Source organism: Rousettus aegyptiacus, unplaced genomic scaffold, assembly GCF_014176215.1.
Source record: "Rousettus aegyptiacus isolate mRouAeg1 unplaced genomic scaffold, mRouAeg1.p scaffold_m13_p_8, whole genome shotgun sequence".
Classification (NCBI taxonomy): domain Eukaryota; kingdom Metazoa; phylum Chordata; class Mammalia; order Chiroptera; family Pteropodidae; genus Rousettus; species Rousettus aegyptiacus.
In genome coordinates this window covers 12,972,250-12,995,155 of record NW_023416311.1, presented here as the reverse complement: position 1 = coordinate 12,995,155, position 22,906 = coordinate 12,972,250, and the positions used below count along the sequence as shown (strand labels likewise).

At 47.7% G+C, this 22,906-nt stretch overlaps 2 protein-coding genes across 3 annotated transcripts in view; both read left to right on the top strand.

The window, feature by feature from the left end:
• The first annotated feature begins 5,109 nt into the window (after positions 1-5,109).
• SEC14L5 (SEC14 like lipid binding 5) overlaps positions 5,110-22,906 on the top strand; it is a 46,510-nt gene continuing 28,713 nt past the window's right edge. Inside the window, exons 1-4 of one of the 2 annotated variants that reach the window (XM_036225793.1) lie at positions 5,110-5,326; positions 6,080-6,171; positions 22,114-22,263; positions 22,716-22,847. In XM_036225793.1, the coding sequence (XP_036081686.1) occupies positions 6,109-6,171; positions 22,114-22,263; positions 22,716-22,847 (345 nt within the window). In that variant the 5' untranslated portion in view covers positions 5,110-5,326; positions 6,080-6,108. Of the gene's footprint in view, positions 5,327-6,079; positions 6,172-7,636; positions 8,792-22,113; positions 22,264-22,715; positions 22,848-22,906 lie in introns of those variants that run through there. The other variant, XM_036225792.1, reaches the window with a different exon arrangement.
• On the top strand, positions 6,092-22,098 carry LOC118606625 (male-specific lethal 3 homolog). The gene is made up of 2 exons (XM_036225795.1): positions 6,092-6,171; positions 19,761-22,098. The coding sequence occupies exon 2, from the start codon at positions 20,044-20,046 to the stop codon at positions 21,130-21,132; it is 1,089 nt and encodes a 362-aa protein (XP_036081688.1). The 5' UTR covers positions 6,092-6,171; positions 19,761-20,043; the 3' UTR covers positions 21,133-22,098.

The window sequence follows — 22,906 nt, the reverse complement described above, 5'->3', positions numbered from 1 at the left end:
TTGTTAGAGAATAAATTTGTACTGTTTTTAAACCACTAAGTGATAATTTGGTATAACAGTCGTAGACCACTAATAAATGATGCTTCCTTTTTTCCTGCTCCACAAGGGGACCTTGTTTCTGTTGCCATTAAGGTGACATGGGGCCTGAGGCAAGTCATGGGTGAAGGTGGAGAGCGTGGGGGGCTGGCAGTAGGTTCCTCTTTCTACCCTCGGCCCCCTCCCCGTCCCCTGGGACTCTGCTCAGGCGTGCCACCCTGGACACCCCGTCTTTAGTTACCCAAAGGGCGGGCAGCATGCTGGTGGTCCTCCAAAGGTGGGGATCCTTACATGACACTGTCTGACTCCGTGGGGTGTGCACTAACTCCAGATAGTGTCAGAGTTGAGTTGAATCTCAGGGTACCCAGTTGGTGTCCAGAATTAGAGAATTGGTTGCTGGTATGGAAAAAATCCACACATTTGGAGTCAGAAGTGTGATGAGTGAGAAGAGTTCAGCCATGAAAAGGAACAAAGTTCTGACACTTGCTATAACATGACTGAACCTTGAAAACATGATGCTCAGTGAGAGAAGCCAGACATGAAAGTCCACAGAGTGTACAATTCCATTTACAGTAAATGTCTGAAACAAGCAAATCCATAGAGACAGAAAGTAGATTAGTGGTTGCCAGGGGCTGGGGTGGTGAAGGTCAGTGGGGGAGTAACTCCTAAGGGTGCAGAGTTTCTGTCTGCAGATGAAAATGTTCTAAAATTGATGGCAGGATGAATACACGGAAAACCATGGAATTGTATCCTATAAACGGGCGGCCGGCACGGTGTGAGAATTCTGTTTCAATAAAGCAGTGTTATCACTTTCCTACACGGCACCATCTTAAATGCTACCCCCTTTGCCACCCCCTCAACGAAGTCCCGTGGGAGATAGTCCCTCCTTCCAAGCTGGCGCTGTTTATGCCTATTTATTTTTTTTAACGTTTCCAATGGGATTGAAAACATATTATTGTAAAATACACATAACAGAAAACGTACCATTCTCAGTGCACAGTTCAGTGGCATTTCGTATTTTCATTGTTGTGTAACCACCACCCGCAGCCATCTCCGCAACTTCTTATCTTGCAAAGCTGAAACTCCACACTCATTAAACACTAACTCTCCATTCCCCTTCTCCCTGCTCCCAGCAACCGGCCTTCTACTTTCTGTCTCTGTGAATTTGACAACTCTGGGAACCTCGTATAAATGAGGCCATACAGTGCTTGCACTTTTGTGTCTGTCTTATTTCACTGAGCATAATGTCCTCGGGGTGCGTCTACGTTGTAGCATGTGTCAGAATTTCCTTCCTTTTTAAGGCTGAATAACTTCCATATTACCCTCATTTTAAAGGAGGGACATTGTGGCCACATACTCTGCAGAGATATTGGAAGGTGGCAGGGCCGGAATGCAAACCCGGGGCAACTTGACCCCAGCACCCACCACTCAGTTGCCCAGCCCCCTCCCGAGCATCTCGAGGACTGCCCTGCACCACCCTACCCTTGCACTCACCCTATCGCCTCCTCACTGAGAGCTCCTAGGGCTCAGACGGCCTTTTACTCACCTTTGGACCCTGACTGCACAAGCAGCTCCAGGTAGAGTCTGGAAACAGCAAAGCAGTGTTTGTGGCAGTGACTGGACTCAGAGGTGGCCATGGAGGTGGCCTTGGATGTAGGCAGGGCCTGCCTGTGCAGCCACCAGGGTCAGGCTCCCCTGGACTCCGCCTCTTGCTTGCAATCAAAGTCTCCCAATGACCAGGACGAATCGTGCAGGCTGCAACCTGCACACCTGTACACAGCTGCCCTGCCAATGACCCCTCAGGCCCTCTAGGTCCCCAAATCCAGGAGGCCCCTGAGCTCCACTGAACAAAGAGGCAGCCCTAGGACAAAAATGAGATGCAGAAAGCAGATTGGGGGTTGCCAGGGGCTGGGGGGTGGGACGAAGTGACTGCTTGAGGGGACCTGAGCTTCCTTTTGGGGTGATGAAGTGTTCTGGAACTAGATAGTGGTGCTGTTTGCTTAATCTTGTGAATGTACTAAAAGCTACTGAATTATATACTTAAAAATGGTTAAAATTGTAACTTTTATGTTATGTGTATTTTACCACAAAAAAAAAAAAAAAATGCTCCACTCTCTCCGGCTTCAGCACTATCCCAGAGTCCTGATGTATTCTAGGGCCTAGACTGAGGGCCACTGGGTCCTAGGCCCTGGGCCCTCTCACTCCACCCCCTTCCTCATCCCATCTGTTTTTGGTGTCACACTGAGCTATTCAACTGAGGACATTACCCTGCAGGACACCTTCTGGGGTCATCTGCGTTTGGATTAGACCCAATGTTTTACTCAAATAAATGTATCACTAATGGTTGAATTTCCTGCAGCAGTGGTCTATCTGCAGGGGTGGTTTCTGGAATCTTCAAAATGCAGTTTTGGTGGGTCTTTCCCACAGGGCAAGTAGGAATGAGCTTGGAGGTCCTGTCTCTGAGACTGGCTTCATGCCTCTAGCATTTCCATTGAATCACCCCATCCTTCTGGTACCTCCTCGGTCTGGGGCCAGGACGCTTGGCGATCTTTCCAGTTCTGGCTGGGAAATCACAGCTTCCAGATACTTCAGCTGCAGCTCTGGGGGAAGAAGGCTTTGAAGAACCAGAGTCCTGGGTTTGAATTCCTTACTAGCTGTGGGACCTCGAACAAGTTACTCCACCTCTCTGTGCCTTAGTTCCCTTGTCTTTAAAATGAGGATTAAAACATTTTTTAAAAAATTTAAGTGACAGTCACATAACATAAAATGAATCATTCTGATTGTACAATTTGGTGACATTTAGTGCGTACACAATGTTGTGCAACCACCACCTCTAAGGAGTTCCAAAACATTTTACACTGCATGGGTTGTTTTTGAGGATTAAATGTGTGAATGTTTGTAAAGCCTTAGAATGACGTCTGGTACAAGAGACAATGAATACTCAATAAACGGTAGGACGAACTGGTAGAACAGTGGTCATAACAGATAACGCGTGGTGAGGGGTGACATTAACTCTCTTCCCTTGGGCTAGAGGAGGAGGAGATAGGTTTTCACCTCCCTCTGGGCCCCGTTTTCTGCTTTGAGCTCTCTGTACCCACCCACGTCGCATCCCTCTCCTCACCCTGGTCCTTTCCTCTCCAGTTGGGGGCGGAGGAGGAGGGGAGTTGGGCCAGGCGCTGATTCAGCCAGGAAATCTGGAGCCTCTTCTGCAGTCTCAGGGCCTCTCCTCGGCTCCTTTTGGCTCTTCTTGGCCCACTCCCTGCATCTCCTACGCTTGCTGCTGCTCCCGCAAGCTGTCACTTTCTACAGCAAAGGAGACACGTGTACGGTGGGGTGGCCAAGATGATGCTGCTTGAGAGGAGTAGAGTGAATGGGAATGGAAGCACGCCCACATCTGGGAGGAGCTCTTACGAGCGGACCTCCTCCGCTTAAGAGCGCACTACCTCCTCCTCCAGGGCCGGCTTTTACTCCGAGCATCCCGGGATCCCCTGCATCCTGCAGATCCGCGGGAACCTGCATTCTAACGTGCACCCTGCTGAAGGGAGTCTCAGGAGCTGGAAAGTTTGGGACAGATGACTCCCGCCCATCTTTCCAGATATAAACATCCCGCTCCGTGGTTACTTCGTGCCAACCAATTTAACACTTTTGTGCTGTAACAACGGCTAAGTGTTAACGCTTACTATGCATCTGCACTGACACCCAGGAAAAGTATGTGCGTTTCCTCGATAAGTCACAGGGGACGGCAAAACTTCCCTGGATCCATCTCCCCCAATTCCCTTTGGTGTGGAGACCCAGGAGCAATGGACTGTCATTTGCTGCCACCTTGTGGCAGGGATGGGAATTTTATGCTTCATTTCCATCTTCGATAACCTTAATTAAGAAAACGCACTGAACACCTACTGTGTGCCAGGTAAGATCCTGCAGGCCTGGGGGCAGATGAACAAGACAGACACGGTCCCTGACCTCGCGGAGCTCACAGTTTCTTGGGAGAGAGCCAAAAACCCAGAAATAAAATTAATGAATAACTAAGATGATTACAGAGAATGATACATACTGAAAAGGAAACGGGCTGGGTATTACAGGGTGCAAAGATACATCTGATAAATGGAGGATTTTCTGTCTCTCTGCACACCCTCTCCTTGCCCAGGACTGTGGACCACTCCAGGACATACATGCGCGTTATCTGTGCTCAGTAAATGTCGAATAAACGAATACACGGATGACAACACTATTTAGGGCCAGCTAGTTAGGGAGGGCTTATGGAAGAGAGGCTGGGTCCCTGGGGATCCTGGGAGGGCTGGAATAGTTTGAGTGTAAGCTAAAATGAGGATGATAGGCAAATGTCACCGTCCTAGGGAGGCCCTGGTCCACCCTGTTTTAAGTTGTACCTTCACTCCGCTTGCTTCTTGAACCCCTTTCCTGTTATTTTTTCACCTTGGCGTATTTCGCGATTTCACATACTATATATTTATTTGCCTTATTTATTTAATGTCTGTCTGCCCCTACCCTGGAATGTAAACTCCACGAGGGCAAGGATTTTTGTCTATTTTGTTCACTGATGACTCTCCAGCGCCTGTATGGGCCTGACAGGTGCTCTGTAAACTTTTGCAGAGTGAATGAACGATGCATGGGCGGGACTTAGGGCAGAGCCATGAGGGCTCTGGGGCGTGGCCAGTGAGGGGGCGGGGCTCAGAGTCCAGGCAGAGTGGGTTGAGGTCAAGTATAAACTAACTGAACTAGGAGAGGAATTGGGCGGGGCAAGGATCCACCTGGGGGCAGAGCTAACCGGGGGTGGAGCTTTGGGGCGGGGTCTTGGAGTTGCTAGCTTTAGAGGCGGGACCAGTATGGGGTCGGGCTTACCTGAGGCGTGGCCAATCTGGAAGAAGGGCCGGGCTGGGAGAACGTGGTCAAACAACAGACTTAAAGTGAAGGGAGGGGCTAAGACTAAGGCGGGGCCAGTCAGGAGGCAGGGTAAATCTGGGCGGGGCCGTGCCGAATGCCGTAGGCGGAGCAAGTCTGGGGCAGGGCTAGTTCAGGAGTGAGGCGGGGCCAGGATCTCCGCTGTCCCGGGTCCTGGAGTGCTCCCGCAGGTCAGGTCTCACTCCCCACCCGCAGGCCCCACCCTGGCCTGCCCGGGCTCAGGGTGCGCAGGACTGAAGCCCCAGGCTCCGCGGCTGTGATCAGATCTCGCTCCAGGCGCTGCACTCCAGGCAAGGTGGCCACGGCGTCCCCGACGGGCTCAGCTCTGCACTGCCCTGGGACTGCGTCCACGGAGACTCCGAAGACGAGGGTGAGCAGCGCTGCGGGGGCCTGTGCGTGCGTGCGTGTGTGCGTGCCTCTTTGTGTGTGCATGTGTGCATCGCCGCATGTTCTCGTGTATGTGGATGTCTGTGCGCACCAGGGGAATTGTATGCGTGCGTGGAGTTGGGTAAGTGCATGCTTCAGGGAGCTGACTGTGTGTGCAAAGTTGCGTGTGTGTGCGGGGCAGGTCCCATGGGGGAGGAGAGTCGTGTATGTGTGTACCTGTGTGACAGAGACAGTGCATATGAAATTTGGTGAAGGTCATGCGTATGTGTCAGGATATCTTGGAGGAAATGGGAGGGCAGGTGCAACGATTCTTGGGGGCCGTACGGTAGGGTCAGGATGGCTGTGGCGAACTGTGAAGTGCGTGGGTGGTGAATTGTGGGAGTGTAAGAATTGCAAATATGTGTGTTTCCATGTGAGAAGCAATGACGGGTGTTTCTGGGGGCTTCCACGTGAAGAGGTGGGGACCAAGGAAAGTCTGGAGGTGTTGATTGCTCTTGGAGGAGTAAGTGCGGTGGTCTGGGGCAGTGGGTAATGGACAGAGTAGGCTTTGGGTCCTGGTCCAGAGTAATTTAGCGATCACAATGGCCACCTTGCTTTACGGCTGGAGAGATGTGTGAGTGCTAGAGAATGTGGCCGCTCGCATGGGTGAGCAGCGAGCAGGGTTCTAGCATCACGTGGAGGTAGCTGCTACCTCACTAGTCACCTGTCACCCAGCCTCTGTGCTCACTCTGCCTAGGTGGATTCTGTTGTTGCTCCTTTGAAAACATGGTGCAGAAGTACCAGTCTCCTGTCCGCGTCTATAAGTACCCATTCGAGCTGGTCATGGCGGTGAGTGATCCCTGATTCTCTGGCCCCTGTGTGATGGTTGGAGGGATATAGTAAATTAGCTATGATGGGAAGGGAAGTGAGCCCAGATCAGAAGGAATTATTGGGCTGACCTATTGGGTCCAGCTTTTAACCAGTGACCCCTTCTCCTAGCTATGTCACCTTTTATCACAACTTCTAAAATCCTTGGCCACTTACCAAAACACAAGGTCTGTCACTTCTGTGTTGAAGTTTCCCTGTTCTCATGACCCAGTCTCCCCTGAGAGAAAACAAGGATATTAGGGGCTAAGTCAATGCTGTCATTTTAGGTAGTGATAATGGTAATGATAGTAAATACACTACTGATGATGATGATTGTAGCCATCCATTGAGGATGTACAGTACTGTCTTTACATATATTTTTTTCATTTAATTTCCAATAGCTCTGATTCTCATTTTATCTCTACTAAACTGAAGCTCGGACAGGTGACAGGATGGCCCCAAGTTCTGTGGCTAGGAAGAGGTAGAGCTGGGGCTTAGATCCACACAGCGGGGACTCAGGAGCTCTGATTTTAACCATGACACCTCTCAGGGGTCTCCTTCCACTCCACTCAAAAACCCTCTGGGTTTATGAATGGAGTGTATCCTGCCCGACCATATAATATAATATAATATAATATAATATAATATAATATAATATAATATAATATAATATAATTAATATATAATATTATATTATATACCTACATATGTGTTTATAGTCACATAAAGGATTAAAAAGCATCACCCGAGTCATTCACACATGTTATATTGTTACATGTAGATGGTTCCAGGTCAGAAAAGAAGCAGGGGGTCATATTGACTAGCTAGGTGACCATGGGCAAGTTACTTAGCCTCTCTAAACCTCTACTCCCCATCTCTAAAATGAGGATTACATGGTTTCCAATCTGGGCATCGTGCTGAGGATTAAATGTAATTTAACATATGTAAAGCTCCAAGTGTAGGGTCTGGCACAGATCAAAATATTATTATTGTCTTTGTTATTGTTACTGTGGTTGCCTGTGGCTGTATGACTTCGCTTTATTTATAATTGGGGTGGGACTCCTGGGGGTGGTGAAGAGACCTGGGGACATACAGTCAGAAGCACTGGGTCCCTGTCACTGCTCTGTCATGCTCTGGCTATGTGTCTTCAGGAAGTCACTGAATTTCTAGAGCCTTGGTTTCTTCATTTGTAAAATGGGTATGGTTATATGCACCTCATAAAGTCGTCATGGGGATTAAAGGTGGTTAGTATGTGTGTGATGTGTGTATGTGTGTGTGTGTGATGTGTGTGTGTGTGTGTGTGTGTGTGTGTATGTGTACAACCCAGTGCAGGGCCTGGTCCATATTAAACAGACAATAAATGACAGCTAAATATAAATAATTGTCCTTGTCTGAGGCTCTAGGCAGCTCATATATTCTAAGACCCTAGGACTTCATTCATTCATTCATTCATTCATTTACTCAGTAGAAAACAGATACTGTCCCTACACTCCTGGGAAAATGAGAGGACCTGTGGTTCTCAGCCATAAAACTTAGACAAATAACAATTGGATGGAAAACTAAGAATTTTTATTATTGCATGGGCTTAATAAATATAAATTCAATTTAGCACGTTTAGGGTTCTCAAAATTATTTGCGATCATTGCACTTTAAAATAAAACATGTCTGTAGCACTTAGAATTCTATTAACAGGACTAGTAATGTGCTCACATCACCTTTATTGATATATGCTGAACATATTTTGTAAGCTTCACAGTCTGTAAATGAAAGCAGGACTCAGTTTACTCCCCTAGCTGTGAATAGTCTCTAGGTGTAGATGAATAGATGTTTGTGGGTTTAGTAGGAGAGAAAGATTTTCTGATGTTTATCATCTATATCTCCTCTAATTTAACTATTTGTATTTTTCAAATATCATGTTTCTTTATCTTCCATACAGTACTTGTCAGTGAAAGGGATCCAAACCGCTGTAACATCCTGACAAAGCCACTTTGCCGACTGTTTACAAAACATCATTGTTCCCAAAATAGATGCATAACTCAACATAACTTGCATGCTGTGTGGGCACAAAAGGGGTTTTTTTTGCACTTAATGTCTGTCTTTGTTTCCCAGCTTAACACTTGCCCTCAATTTGGGTCAGATGCCAGGGAAGTTTTACTTCAAAATCAGCTGTTTTTACTGCATCCGAGTGCCCAGAGGAATTGGCCTTTTGGTTTTTCCGTTTAACAAAACTGACTTGAGAATCTAAGCCTTCCTCGCTTCTTCAAAGTCTCCCAGTGATGACATAAAAGACGGAAGTCGGGCTTGCGGAATTGGTTTTAAAATCACACTGAGGCAGCCCGTCAAGACTCAACTTAAACTTTAAAAAAATTTTATTTTTCTCTTTTGCTTCAAAAATTTAACTAATCCAATGAATTGGCATCTGTTTCCTTGGGCCAAATCCCTTGACATGAATTCTGCTTCTGAGGGGTGGGATTCCGGGGGAACTTTGTTTTCTTCTTTTTCGAGCTTGGATTATGTTGGTAAACAGAGAAAAATAATTAAGACAATGAAAACAGCTGCCTTATCCAACACTGAAGAGAGTCAGTCCTTGGTCCCTTTGAATGTGAGTACCAGAAAGTGTGTGTGTATGTCAGGAGGTGAGGGAGGTGCTTGTGGATGTTCCTGTATGTAGGACACAAAGGCCTTGTCTCAGACTGTGGATTGTGGTCACTTAAGTCCTAAATGTTACTCTCTGGTCAGCCTACAGTCTGGTGTGAATACATTCTAGGTTACCTGGCCTCTCACCACAAATGGGTGGTGCTTAAGAGCCAGATCCATGAGCAGGGTCCCTGGAAAATAAAAATAATAAAGGCCTAGCTTCTCAGAGAGTTGAAGCGAGATTCAATGAAGAGACATGGGTGCTTGGATGGGGCCTGGCACATTGTTAATGCTTATGAAATGTTACTTAGGTTTATTATTATTCTTTATCGTTTCAACAGCTTTACTGAGCTATAACTCATATACTATACCATTCATCCATATAGAGGGTAAAAAGTCAGTTCAGAGAATTGTGCAACTGTCACCACTGCCAGTTTTAGGACATTTTCATTACCCCAGAAAGAAACCCTGTACCATTAGTTATCATCCCTTAATTTCTGCCCAGCCCTAGACAACCACTGATCTTTTTTCTGTCTCTATAAATTTGCCTATTTTGGACATTCCATATAAATGAAATCGTACAATATGTAACCTTTTGTGATAGGCTTCTCTCACTTAGAATATTATTTTCAAGGTACGTCCATGCTGTAGTATGTGTCTGTACTTCATTTCTTTTTATGGTTGAGCAATATTTGATTGTATAGATAGAGCACATTTGTTTATCTATTAATCAGTTGATGGAGATTTGCATTGTGTTTCCAATTTGGGGCTATGAACATTTATGTACAAGTTTTTGTGTGGATACATTTCTTCCAAAGAAATCCCTGCTGTGAATGGTGATGGTTATTTGGCAGCTTTATGCAGATTCTATTTTAAATTTTATTTAACAAACACATACACAGAGATTTCTAGGTCCCAGGCACTATTCTGAGCTCATTCAAATATTAACTAGTGTACTTCTCATAACTACCCCATGAGATAGATTTAGCGGGTTAGCTCCATTCTATGGATGAGGAGACCGAGACACAGAAGTGATGAATGGATTACGCGAAGACACAAAATAGAACATATGGTAGGTGGGGATTTAACTATAGGCAGTTGGTTTCAGAATTTACATTCCCAACCGTGAGCTCTGCGTTTTCTCAGAGCCGAGGATCTGAAGTTATGGGGTGGCATCTGGGCTGAGTGAGTGGTCCCATTGGAGCAGCTACCACCAGGACTGTGTCCAGAATGTCTGCACCCCATCAGGACCTATCAAAGGGCAGCCTCCAGGTGGGCAGCTGATGCCAACAGAGCTCGGGAGCTAATTTTACTGAACGCTGTGTCCCTAGCCCTTTAGGCCAGCTCAGAGGCACATACTATTATACAGCCTTAGCCCCAGCAGAAGAGGAAACAGGTTTAGCAAAGTTAAGATCGTCCCTTAGCCAGAGTCCTTATTAGCTAGGGCTGTGTAACAAAGTATTACAACTGGGTAATTTAAAACAACAGGAAGTTTGCGTCTCACAGTCCTAGAGGACAGAAATCCAAGATCAAGATGCTGGCAGTGGCATGCTCCCTCTGAAGGTGCTAGAAAAGATCTGTTCCAGGCTTTAATCCTTGCTTCTAGAAGTTTCTTGGCTTGTGGCATCATAACTCCAATCCTCACGTGGCATATTTCCTGTGCATGTGCCTCTGTGTTCAAATTTCCCCTTTGATAAGGACACTAGTCATATTGGATTTATGAGAATACCCTAATAACCTCATTTTGACTCAATTACCTCTATAAGGACCCTATTTCCAAATAAGGTCACATTGTGAGATACCCTGGCTTAGGACTCCAACATACCTTTTTTGTAGGACACGATTCAGCCCCTTAACATTCAGTAAACAGCATCATTAGGTAAATGGCAGAGGTTTGAATTTAGGGAATCTGACCCCATAGCCTGTGCTCACAGCCAGACATTCCAGATTTCTGGCTCTGATGTTCAGTAAATATCTGTGCACTAGTGGTCTCTGCAGCTTTAGGAATGACCTGGCTGTCTCTTGTGCTGCCAAAGGGTTCCCGTGGAGCTCAAAAACCCTATAGCTTCAGGTCATCTCAGGTTCTGCAAACCTAAAGAAGGAAGAAGGCAGGGAGTAGAATTTCCTAAGCAATAAGCTTTTCATGCAAAGGAAGGATTATGGAGCTGAGGGCTGTGGTCAGCAATTAAGTGTTAAAATATTTAAAGACCTGGCCTTTTGTATTGATAAACAGCTTGTAATTTAGCAAATGGGTTATTAATAAGGAGCAGCCTCTGAAGGTAAATCCTGGCAGCCCAGGCCAAGGGCAGTTCTAGTTGGAATTGTTGTTATGAATGTAGTTTTAATAAGGCAGCAGGGGCCTTATTTAAATGAGTTTAAATTAGTTCCCTGGAGCCCGTTGTCATCTGATCCTGTTGCTAACAGATTAAGAGAAGCAATATTTTCCACCCTGGATTGCTTACAGGGGGCCCTGACACACTCTGATTTGGGCTGGGAGAACAGAGGCAATCCACTGCCCAGCAAGGTGATCTTCTGACTTCAGAGGGCACTGAAATAAACTTTAGGTCCTCATTCATTAATTTACGCATGCATTAATTCATGCATGCATGCATGCATTCCACAAATATTTACTGAGTTTCCCCTGTGCTAAGCACCGGGCTAGATGCAGGAGCTATGGGATAGTTGATTTCTAGCACTTTTCGGAATGCATCATTCTGTTAATTTCACATGGAATTTGCTTGTCTACTTGTTTATATAGATCTTTTTCATTAAAGTAAGCTTCAGGAAGGCAGGGAACATGTCTGTCTTGTTCTGGTTCTGTTTTGACCTGGTTTTCCTGGCATGACCCCTTCTTGTCCGCATAGAGCTTACAGTATGTGTGTGTGTGTGTGTGTGTGTGTGTGTGTGTGTGTGTGTGTGTGTGTGAGAGAGAGAGAGAGAGAGAGAGATAGAGAGATAGAGAGAGAGAGAGAGAGAGAGAGAAGAGAAACCAGGCAAGCGCCAAGCAGAATTTGTACTGGGAGAACAAGTGTCCAACCTAGGGTCTTTAGGCAGTCAGGTTGAGCCTAGCTGAGGGGAGGAGGGCAGAATTTGTCTCTCTGAAGAAATGACGTGGCTTGGTTGGGCCTTAGTGAGAGTTAGAAAAGTAACTGGTGGGTTAATTTGCCTCTTAAAGGACTCAGGGAGCTTTTAAGCAGGGGAGCGACATGATCAGATTTGGGGTTTAGGAGGATCCCCTGGCTGCCTGAGGGGGCTTGCTATCCTGGAGTGTGGGGAAGCAGCAGTAATGGAGGCCAGGCTCATTCCTGAAACGCTTGTTAAATCTAAAATGGTGTTTCCCTCCCATCAAGATCCTGACATATCGTTAAATGTCAGGATGTGCCAGGCTGGCTCCTCTGCCGCCTTGTCCGTCCCTGAACCATCAGGGGTACCAGCTGAGCCTGGAAGTCCGTGGGCAGGGAGCATGTTCAGAGGAGGAGAGTTCCCCTGCCCCACTTCCCACCCAGGGCTGAGAATCCGCAGCAGGATTTTGTGCAGTTGCTGAGCTGGGCGGCAGGCTGTATGCTCCCCCAGTGCCAGAGAGGCCAGATATTCTCCTGGTGTGACCTCGCAAGGAGACACGGTCCCAGCCAGGCAAAGGGGGGGTCCCATTGTGTGAGCAGGAGACAGAGGCAGGAACAAAAAATCACTACGTTGCACTAACCGTGCCCTACACTGTAGCCTTGGGACCAGGAACCTGTGAAAAACAGGCAAAACTGTTCCTTTGCACCTTGTTTGGGATAATTCATTGGCCAATAGCTGCAGGTGCACCGCTATCATGGCCAGAGGGAACTACTCAGGCATTTATTCACCTGTGCATGAAGCACCTTCCAGGACTTAGCTCTCTTCAGGTGGACCATGAACAGCAATACACAGGCACAGGTTATTCTCTGGACTGCGTTCTCTGGACTGGGTGTAGACAGAAGCCCACTTGGGCTGAGGAGGGGAGGATCTGTACTGCTCAACCTGCTCCTCCAGGTACATATGTGATGAGGGTTCCAACTTCTTGCTTTCCTTTCCTATCACCTGCTCCCTCCTCCCTTCCTTCTGCAGATATTTACAGTGTCCCAGGTGTTGTGCAAGGGAACTGGGGAATCCAGTGGTGAAGAAAACAGACATAGAGACAGAGACATTGACTATTAACAAATAAACACAGATACGATATTCTATCTCAAATCCTGATCAATGCTTCTGAGATGGTTTATTCTCTTTTAAAAAAATTGTGGTACAATATACATAACATAAAACTTCCCATTCTAACCATTTTTAAGTATATTGTTCAGTTCATCATTAAGTATGTTCACGCTGTTTTGCAACCGTCACTACCACCCATTTCCATAATTTTTTCATCTTCTCAAATTGAAACTCTGTCCTCCCTACCTGCCCCCGGCAACCACCCTTCTATTTCGTCTCTATGAATTTGATGACTCTAGGAACCTCATATAAGTGGAATCATACAATATTGGTTCTTTCACTTATCATCATGTTTTTGAGGTTCATCCACGTTGTAGCATATATCAGAACCTCACTCTTTTTAACGGCTGAATAATATTCCACTGCATGTATAAGCTACATTTTATTTATCTATTTGTCTGTCAGTAAACATTTGATTTGTTTCTACTTTTCGGCTACTGTGAATAATGCTGCTATGATCATGAACAAATACCTATTCAAGTCCCTGTTGTTTTATAGCCCTATAAAAATCTACTGTGTCCATTAAAAAATCTACTACATGGTGTCTGACACTGTGCTAAATGCCTTACACATATTATCTCCCTTTAATCTTTACAGCAACCTTATAAATTAGGTATCATCCTCCTCCTCCTCTTTTCATCCTGAGGAAACTGAGTCTCAGAGCTTAAACAGAGGTCACTCTGCTGGCAAGTGGCAGAGGCAGTATCTAAATCTGTGTTTTGTCTCTGCTGCCCCATCACTCCCCAGCCTTAGCCTTGACACCTCAGCATGTTCGGGTCACCTGGCCACAGGGTCCCTCTGACCCTCTGTCTCTGTCCTTTGTATCTCCTGAGCTGGCTTTGATTAGAATTGCAGTAGATTTTCAGCTGTAGAATCATCTGCATATAGCTGTTTTACAGATTGTGAACAGTAGTCATTTCAGAAGGCTTCCAGAATAATGTCATCATGGTTCTGCTATGGCCTTCATCAGTGGGGATGACCCTGCTACATTAGGTGTCTGATGGCTCATTCACCAAACTCTGCCTGAGTAACTAGGCTAAGAGTTGGGGGATCTATACAATGGCATATTAGTCAGCAGTGAAAAGGAACAAAACACTTATACTTGCTATGACATGGATGGATCTCAGAAACATGATATTAAATAAAAGAATCCTATCGCAAAAGACCACATATTATATGATTCTAATTATATGAAATGTCCAGAAAAATCAAAACCATAGAGATAGAAAGTAGATTAATGGTTGCCTAGGGCTGGGTTCAGGGAAATGGGGAGTAACTGCCAACGGGTTTAGGGTTTCTTCTGGGGATGATGAAATGTTTTGGAGTTAGATGTTTGTGATGGTTGCTTAACTTCGTGAATGTACTAAAACCCACTGAATTGTACACTTTAAAAGGGTACATTTTCTGGCATGAGAATTACATCTCAATTGAAAAAGAAGAGTTGGAAGAGCTAGAGGATTGATATCTGTCTGTTTTGGGGTTTCTCAGGTTGGCAAGGAGAAGCTGGGGTGTGGACAAGGCAGAATCCTGAGGTGGTCGGTCACACAGTAGTCAGTGCCCTGGATCCAGCATGTAGTATCAAGAGGGAAGGTGGTGTACGTTAGTATGGTTTCGATATTCTTTCCACTTTGTGGTGGAAGGTTTGGGATACTGGTTCCAGCTTCCTTTGAATTTGCATGAGGAAGAGCAGGAAGGAAGGAGGGAGAGGGGGAGGGAGCAGCTGTCAAGTGATTAGCAGAAATAGCTTTCCTGTACTTTATAGAATCTCACTTTTTTTAAAAATTTAAATTTATTTAACAAATGCTTATGTAGAACGAACCATGTGCCAGGCTCTGTTCTCAGCACTTTACCAAAACAGACTCCTTTATTCACTGCCCCACCCCCAACTCAGCAAGGTAGTTACTTTTTTTATTCTCCTTTTAACAAATGAATGAATTAAGGAACTGAGGGCTTGTTCAGAGGCCCAGCAGAGATTTGAACCCAAACCCCAGAGTCGATGCCCTTAAGGGCTATGCTATGCTGTCTGTCATTCACTCATTCATCATGTATTTGTCTGCTGAGTATCAGCTATGTGCTAGGCATTCTGCAAAGTACCGGGGATTCATAGCTGAACAAACCTACTGTGGGGCTGAGGGGGGCTGATGACATCTTACTTCAGCAGTTGTGACATACAAAGGAAGGAAACAGGACAAGTGAGGGCTCATTAGGAGGGTCTATGATTACTCCACCTTGAAGATGGGCCTGCAGGGGGAGAGGGGCTGTGCTGTGCTCAAGGCTACACAGCCTCACTAGGAACCCAGGGCTATCTAACTCCAGCCCCCCAACTCCACATGTTAAGTGTGTTGATGTGGTAGAAGGATTTTTGCAGGATGGAGGGCGTATAGAAGGCAATCCTTGGAAGTTTCCATTGTCCTCTGCCTGCCCTAGCCTTGGCCTTGCATGGGCAGGTTCTGGGCCTTGGACCAGCTCCCTTTCTAAGCCATCAGGCTTGGGTGTCCCTTTCCAGGCACCTGGCAGAAGGGCTGTAACTGAATCCTTCTGCTGCCTCGTGTCCTTTACAGGGCCAAACCATGTGTTTACTCAACAGGGAGAAGCTCAGGCTTGATTTGTGGGGACAGCAGTCAGCAACCGAGGCTCTTAGGCAGGGACAAAACTAGCCAGGTATGAACCACTCTCCAACACAGGGAGAGCCGTGTGAACTTTGATCCCGTAAGACCCTGTGACTGTGCCAAAGGCAAATGGCCTCCAATTTGCGGGTGCAGGCCAGTGGGATTCAGCATTTCCCGACCACAGATACTTGTGTTATAGCCTCCCAGAGGCAGAGCAGGGCAGTTCAGGGTTGGGGTCTGGGTCAGCCTGGCCTGGCTCCAACCCTGCCACTTACTGGCCTTATGATGTCTTCCCAAGCCTCAACTTGCTCATCTGTAAAATGGAAAAAAACTCATTCTCATTTCATCAAGGTGTTGTGAGGTTGAAATGATGCAGTTAGTATCCTGTAAGTGTCAGTAACAAGTGTTGAACATAAGACCTCACAGCCTAGGGAATCTCCAGCTGATGGTCCTCTGACACTGGAGAACTGGCATGGGGATGGACTTCTTATTTTGGGGACCCCACTTTCTATTTGGCGCTTCAGCTCTGGGGTCCCCCAACGCCTGGGGTAGATCCGTCGTTGGAACAGCTACTGTTTACTTGAAGAAGTCAGCACCTTCCCTTGCACAGTCACAGAAAGTTCTGTCTATTGCTGACCAGTCTCCCCACTGTTATCTGGGGGGTCCAGACAGGGCTCTTCTAACAAGAGATTTGTTACCACAGGAAGTTGGCCAGTGAAGCTTAGTGACCTCAGCTGGCTGCATGTGCTAACGTCATGGCCTGCCATTCTCTCCATGGACACCTTTCTTGCGGTTATTTGGGACTTTGGCAAGTTTGTGTTATTTCTGTCTCTGCTTGTTGGCATTTCTTTATGAGCCCTAGTGTATGCCCAGAACTGAGATAGATGCTGGTGTGAAGTCAGTGCTGCGTGAAAGCACGCAACCCAGGCCTTCGGCATGCTATGCACAAGCAAGTACATGATTAAAAGATGCCATAAGTGCTAGCAAGGAAATGAATGGGCTAAAGGACATAGAACAGGGGAGGAGGCAGCCTTGTAGGGAAGGATGTCCCAGAAAAAGGGGCCAGCAGGGACCGATAAGTCCCTGAAGCCTGTTGTCTCTTCAGCCCCCTGATCTAGGTCTCCTACCTGTCTGGGAGGCACAGTGACGCCTGTTCCCTCCTCCTTCACTGTTAAGTGAATTGATCAGTGTTCCAAGCAGAGGAAACAGCCAGTGCAAAGGCCCTGGTCAGGAACAAGCTTGGTGGGTAGATTTCCTGTTTCCTGTGGCTGATGTAACAATTTACCTACCACAAACCGGGGGGCTTCTATAGCAGAAGCCTGAGATCAAGGTGCTGGCAGGGTCGGCTCCTTCTGAGGTCTGGGAGGTACAAGCTGTTCTAGGCCTCTCTCCCAGCTCTGGTATTGCTGGTAATCCTCAGTGTTCCCTGGCTTGTAGAGGAATCACCCGAATCAATGCCTTCATCTTCATGTGGCATTACCCCTATGTGCATGTCTGTGTCCAAATACCCCTTTTTATAAGGACGCTAGTCAGATTGAATTGGGGGCCCGCCCTACCCCAGTGTGTCCTCATATTAACTAACTACATCTGCAACAATCCTGTTCACAACTAATAGAACCTGGGGGGTTAAGACTTTAACACATGAGTTTTATTGGGGGTGGGGGAGCACAATTCAACTCATAACAGTGTGCTCTAGAAACAGCGAGGCTGGCGTGGCTGGAGCAGAGTGAAGGAGTCTGGGGTGGGATGTAGGCTGGTGGGACAGGTCACCCAAGGCTTGGTGGGCCACAGTTCGGACGGTGGGATTTGTTCTGGGCATGTAGTCCTGATCTGAGCATGTCGTTTTATCTGGCGAGCAGGAGAGAGACTGAAGAATAGTCAGAGCAAGTGGAGAAACTCAGGGCCTGTGTGGCCACTGTCTAACAAGAGTCGAAGGACTGAGGGTGGAGGAAGGAAAAATCGTAGCCACATGGCCCTAAAGGACAATGCCTGGCTTGGTTTCCGAGATGCTCAGGAGAAGGAGCCCAGCTGCTGAGCAAAGGGTTGCTGAGTGAGTGGGGGGCTGGGCTCGTCTAGGAGTCAAACCCAGATTCACCATTTTGCGCTATGTGTCCTTAGGTAAATTACTTAGCCTCTCTGGGTCCAGGTTTCCTCATTGTCAAATGAGGAAATCCATTCAGTGGATTAAATGGAAGAAAGCACACACTGCAGGAGAAGATTTAAGGCTTGCTTCATGCCAACTGCTTTGAGACACACTCTGGTGACATCTTTACCACTACCCCATTTTATGGACAAGGAAACAGAGGCTCAGAGAGGGCAAGCGACTTGCCCAAGGTCACACAGTGAGAAAGTAGCAGAGACCTGAACTGAGCCTGACTAATTCTGAAACATGCACCTTTCCCTCCTTGTACTTTCAAAAAATGTCAGTTTCTGTCTGCCCATCATAGAGGTGAGGCCCAGCAGGCTCCTCTGGCTCCCTGACACATTTGATGCCAGCAGAGTGTTCCCAAGAGGCTGGGAGGGAGCTGTGTTCTGTTCTTACAAACCTGTGCTGTGCCACCATCTGAGTCCTGTTGCCTAGAGAAGAAAAATGCTGGGTGAGATAGCTCTGCATGAGATATTCAACTTGGTTTCGTCATCTGGGAGACAAGCATGGTATACACCCATTTTCCAGATGATGAAACAATCTGAGAGAAAGGAAGGGGCTTGCCTTTTCGCTGGAAGGAAGTGGAGCTGGCCTTCAAACCAGGCAGCCTGACCCCACCCAGACTTTCACCCACTTTGCGGCAGCTCACTCCCTAATGGAGAAATGCCTTTGAAAGAAAGTTCAAGGGGGCCTCTCTTGCCAGACCCCTGGGGCATGAGCACTCCTTATTCTAACCCTGGTATGTTTGTACAAAGCTACCAGCTTCGACATATGGCAGGAGATAGCCCGCTCCTCCTGACCCTGGCAGAGGACACGCTGGGCTGGTCTTGTGGGGCCTGGGATGACACGAAGGGCACCAGGCGGGGTTCCATTTCTTCCTTCTCCCTCCCCCGCAGCCTGAGCTGGGTGGGTGCTGCCTCTCAGCTAGGAGGGATGGGGGAGGAGGTATGTGTCCTCAGATGCCTGCACTATTTTTGGAGCTCGCTTTGATCCTGATTCCCAGGGCATGTGGGCTGTGACAGGCACTTGGAGCAGACCCTGCTTAAATGCAGCAGCTACGGATGCCTGCACGCCCCCTAGTGGCTCCGACCCTGGCACTTCTGAAACTGGGCACGGACTCTCGCCCTCCAATCTGGAGGCCTTTTCTTTCTTTTACTTGCCTGTCTGCTAGGACCTCCAGGATGTTGAACAGGAGTGGCCAGAGCAGACATCCTTGCCTTGGTCCTGATCTGAGCGAGAGAGCATTCAGTCTCTCACCATTCACTGAGGTCAGAGGTTCGCTGTGATTTTCTGTAGATGCTCTTCATCGGGGTGAGGAAGTTCCCTTTCGTTCCTCTTTGTTGAGTGTTTTTACCATGAAGAGGTGTTGGATTTCGTTCAAAAAATTTTTTTTTCCTGAAAAATGCTTTTGAAAATGTCCCAAGCTACCAGCCTTCCGAAACCTTGCGCCTGCGCCGTCCTGAGGCGAGGCTGCGGCTACGGCGTCGTTTTGCGCATGCGACCGACCCCAGTGAGGGCCGCACTTCCGGGGAGGTGGCTCCATGGTGGCGTCTGCTTTCCGTTAAATCTCTCCTCATCCTGCGTGGTCCAGCGTCGCGTGCGACGCCCTGCCCAACCGACCCAGGTTCTAATCCATCACGCCGGACCGCCGGCATGGACCTACGGACGACATCATTGCCCTGAGGCCCCAGTCGGGTTTGGACGCAGCTCTTCCGGTAGGCCCCAAGTGCAAGGGGGACCGGGTGCCTTCTTCCCTCAGGACCTTGTAGCGTTTATATTTTCAGTCTCGAAGTCGTGCCCCGTGCAAGTCCACCTAAGTCTCGGAGGCTCACGGGAGACTGAGTTAGGTCTGCAGCAACTCAGATTGTCGATGTTATTATTGTTGGGAAAGATGAAAAAGGCAGAGACACCCCAAAATATCTGATCCATTTTAATGGTTGGAACAGGAGCTGGGATAGATGAGCAGCTGAAGATCATGTCCTCCATGACACCGATGAAAATCAGAGATTGCAGCGTAAATCTGCAAAAAAAGCTGTAGCTCGTCTGAAAAGCACAGGAAAAAAGGAAGTGAAGCACTACAGGTTGCCTGGTGTCCACTCTGTCTTAAAAAGCCTTCCCACTGAAGAAAAAGATGAAAATGAGAACTCAATAAGCACTTCCTCTGATGACAGTGGCGAAGAAAAGGATGGAGCAATATCTGAAGAAAGTGATAATGAAGAAAAGACTGAAATGAAGGAAGAACCAGAGTTGCGCACAAAAAGAAAGATGGAAGAAAGAATAATAACTATAGACATCCCGGAAGTTCTGAAGAAGAAACTCGAGGATGATTGTTATTATATCAACAGGAGGAAACGGTTAGTGAAACTTCCGTGCCAGACCAACATCATAACTATTTTGGAATCCTATGTGAAGCATTTTGCTATCAATGTAGCCTTTTCAACCAATGAGAGGCCTTATCATCAGGCTGTGTCACACAGCAACATGAATGCGCATTGCATCCCAGCAGAAAAAAATGTTGACCTTTGTAAGGAGATGGTAGATGGATTAAGAATAACCTTTGATTACACTCTCCCATTGCTTTTGCTCTATCCATATGAACAAGTTCAGTATAAAAAGGTGACTTCGTCCAAATTTTTTTTTCCAATTAAGGAAAGTGCCATAAACACTAATAGGAACCAGGAGGGGCTCTCTCCAAGTCCACCTTTGTTGAATCCGTTCACCCCACAGTCCACGGAGAGTCGACGTGAGCTCACTACTCCCAAAAGGCGCAAAGCTGAGCCAGAAGCCTTGCAGTCTCTGAGGCGGTCCAGGCGCCACTCTGCCAACTACGACAAGCTGGCTGAGAGCAGCGCCTCGCCTCAGCCCAAGCACCAGCAGCAGGACGTGTCTACCAGCATGCCCAAGCTGTTCCTGCACCTAGAAAAGAAGACACCTGTGCGTAGCAGACCGTCCTCACCTGTTCCCCTGACCCCGAGCAAGGAAGATGGTGGGGTGTTTGCCGTCTGTGAAGGCAGAACTAATGAAGTAAATGAGATCCTCTCCTGGGAACTTGTACCCAACAGTTACCCCTTAGGTGACCAGTCTCTTCCGCCCTCCTATATTTATGGGGCACAACACTTGCTGCGATTGCTTGTGAAACTTCCAGAAATCCTGGTCAAGATGTCCTTTTCTCAGAAGAATCTGAAGGCTTTACTGAAGCACTTTGATCTCTTTCTAAGGTTTTTAGCAGAATACCATGACAACTTCTTCCCAGAGTCTGCCTATGTCACCGCCTATGAGGCATACAACAGCATTAAGAATCCCAGGGCAATTTATTAAAGTTCTGATGGCTCTGGAAGGACAGCTTCTCCGTCTATCTTTGCACTCTAGGTTCCCAGTGGAGAACTGGGGAGATTGGTGGGCCTTCAGGCAGAGCAGATGCGATGCCCACACGGTTGAGGGGAGGCTGGCAGAGGCAGGACTTACGTACTGTAGTTATTTCTGTTAAGGAGTACTTCCTTGGTACCTGACTGGCCTCCAGTATCTGACCCTAGCCACTATCCATGTCATCTGTGACAGCAGGAAGAGTGTCTGTGTTGCCTGTGAAATATTCATGGAAGTGTACATAGGTTAGGCTGTTTCAGTAGTTTTGGAGTTGTTAGCAATAACCACATATTTTAGTTATTTGTTAACACTAAGCAAAATTGTTTTGCAAAGTTTTCATTCTTACGATGAGACTAAGCAACTCTGTACAACAAATTTCAATATTGCTTGGAAAATGCAAAGTAGAGGGAATTGATTTTGATGGTTAAAGAAAAATTGCAGCTATATATTTGCTTGTTCTAGTTCTTTTTCTGTAAAACTTTATTTTTGGTGATCTAAAAAAAGTGTTGCCTGACTTGTTTGAGATTTTACAGTTATACTTTGTTGTTTAATGTTATGTTTCCCATTCTGTCAAATGCTATTTTTGGTAATTTAAATAAAGCAAAGCCCCTGTTGTTGGAGATAAAAATAAAAAAGAAAACAAAATGCACCCAGGCAAGCCCACTCTTTCTTCTGAGGGCAAAGCTCAAATGTAAAGCAAAAAGCGGTCTGCGCAGGCGCTTCGGTATCAGTGCTTTAAAGGGGGCGTTAAATGACTGTCTTGTTGGTAAAACAGCAGTGGTCACTGCTCTCCCCGTGGGCCAGGAATACTCTTCTGTCTTGCCATACCCGTCTGACAAACGGGACCACAGCCCAGCCGGGGCAGGAGGAGGGCTGTGCTTAGTGGACCTTGGCCGCTGGGGTCCACCCCCTCGAGCTCACTCCCTCTCCATCCAGGCCTACGAGAAGCGCTTCCCCACCTGCCCACAAATCCCCGTCTTCCTGGGCAGCGAGGTCCTGCGTGAGTCCCGCAGTGCTGACGGCTCCGTGCACGTGGTGGAGCGGAGCTGCCGGCTGCGCGTGGAGGCCCCAAGGCTGCTGCGGAAGGTGGGTGCTCAGAGGGCCCTGGGGAGCGGGGCAGCGGCAGAGGGGACCAGACAGGGTGGCGGGAGATGTGGGGGGATGACAGGGCAGGGGACCTGGGGACCAGGGGCAGGGCGATGCGGTGGGGAGAGTGTTGGTTCTGAGAGGGGGCTTCTATGGTGGGGGGTGGCGAGTTCTGGGTCCGAGGGCCCACTGGGTCCTGGAGGAATGGGGCGGAGCAGGAGGCTGGGCTGGGACTGGGTGGGGTCTAGGGCACTAGACCCCAGCGGGGTCGAGAGGAGTGATGTTGGAAGGGGTGTGGGGGATGGAGTAGGGGATCCGAGCCCAGGCAGCCAGGAAGGTGGCCAGGCACAGGATCCGGGTCCTAGGATCGAGGGTGACCAGGACTAGCCCTCGGAGTTTGCGACCCCAACCCCCTCGCCCCCTGCACGCCCCCGCTGCCCCTTTCCTTGTAGATCGCAGGGGTAGAGCACGTGGTCTTCGTGCAGAGAAACATCTTGAACTGGAAAGAGAGAACGCTCCGCATTGAAGCGCACAATGAGACCTTTGCTAGCCGTGTGGTGGTCAAGGAGAACTGCAGTTACACGGTGAGCGCAGGCTGGCCTCCCCACTGCCTCTGCCGCTGGCCACCCACCGACCCCTGCTC

Coding starts and splice junctions, on each gene's coding strand:
- LOC118606625 (XM_036225795.1), top strand. CDS start 20,044: ATGAAGGAAGAACCAGAGTTGCGCACAAAAAGAAAGATGGAAGAAAGA.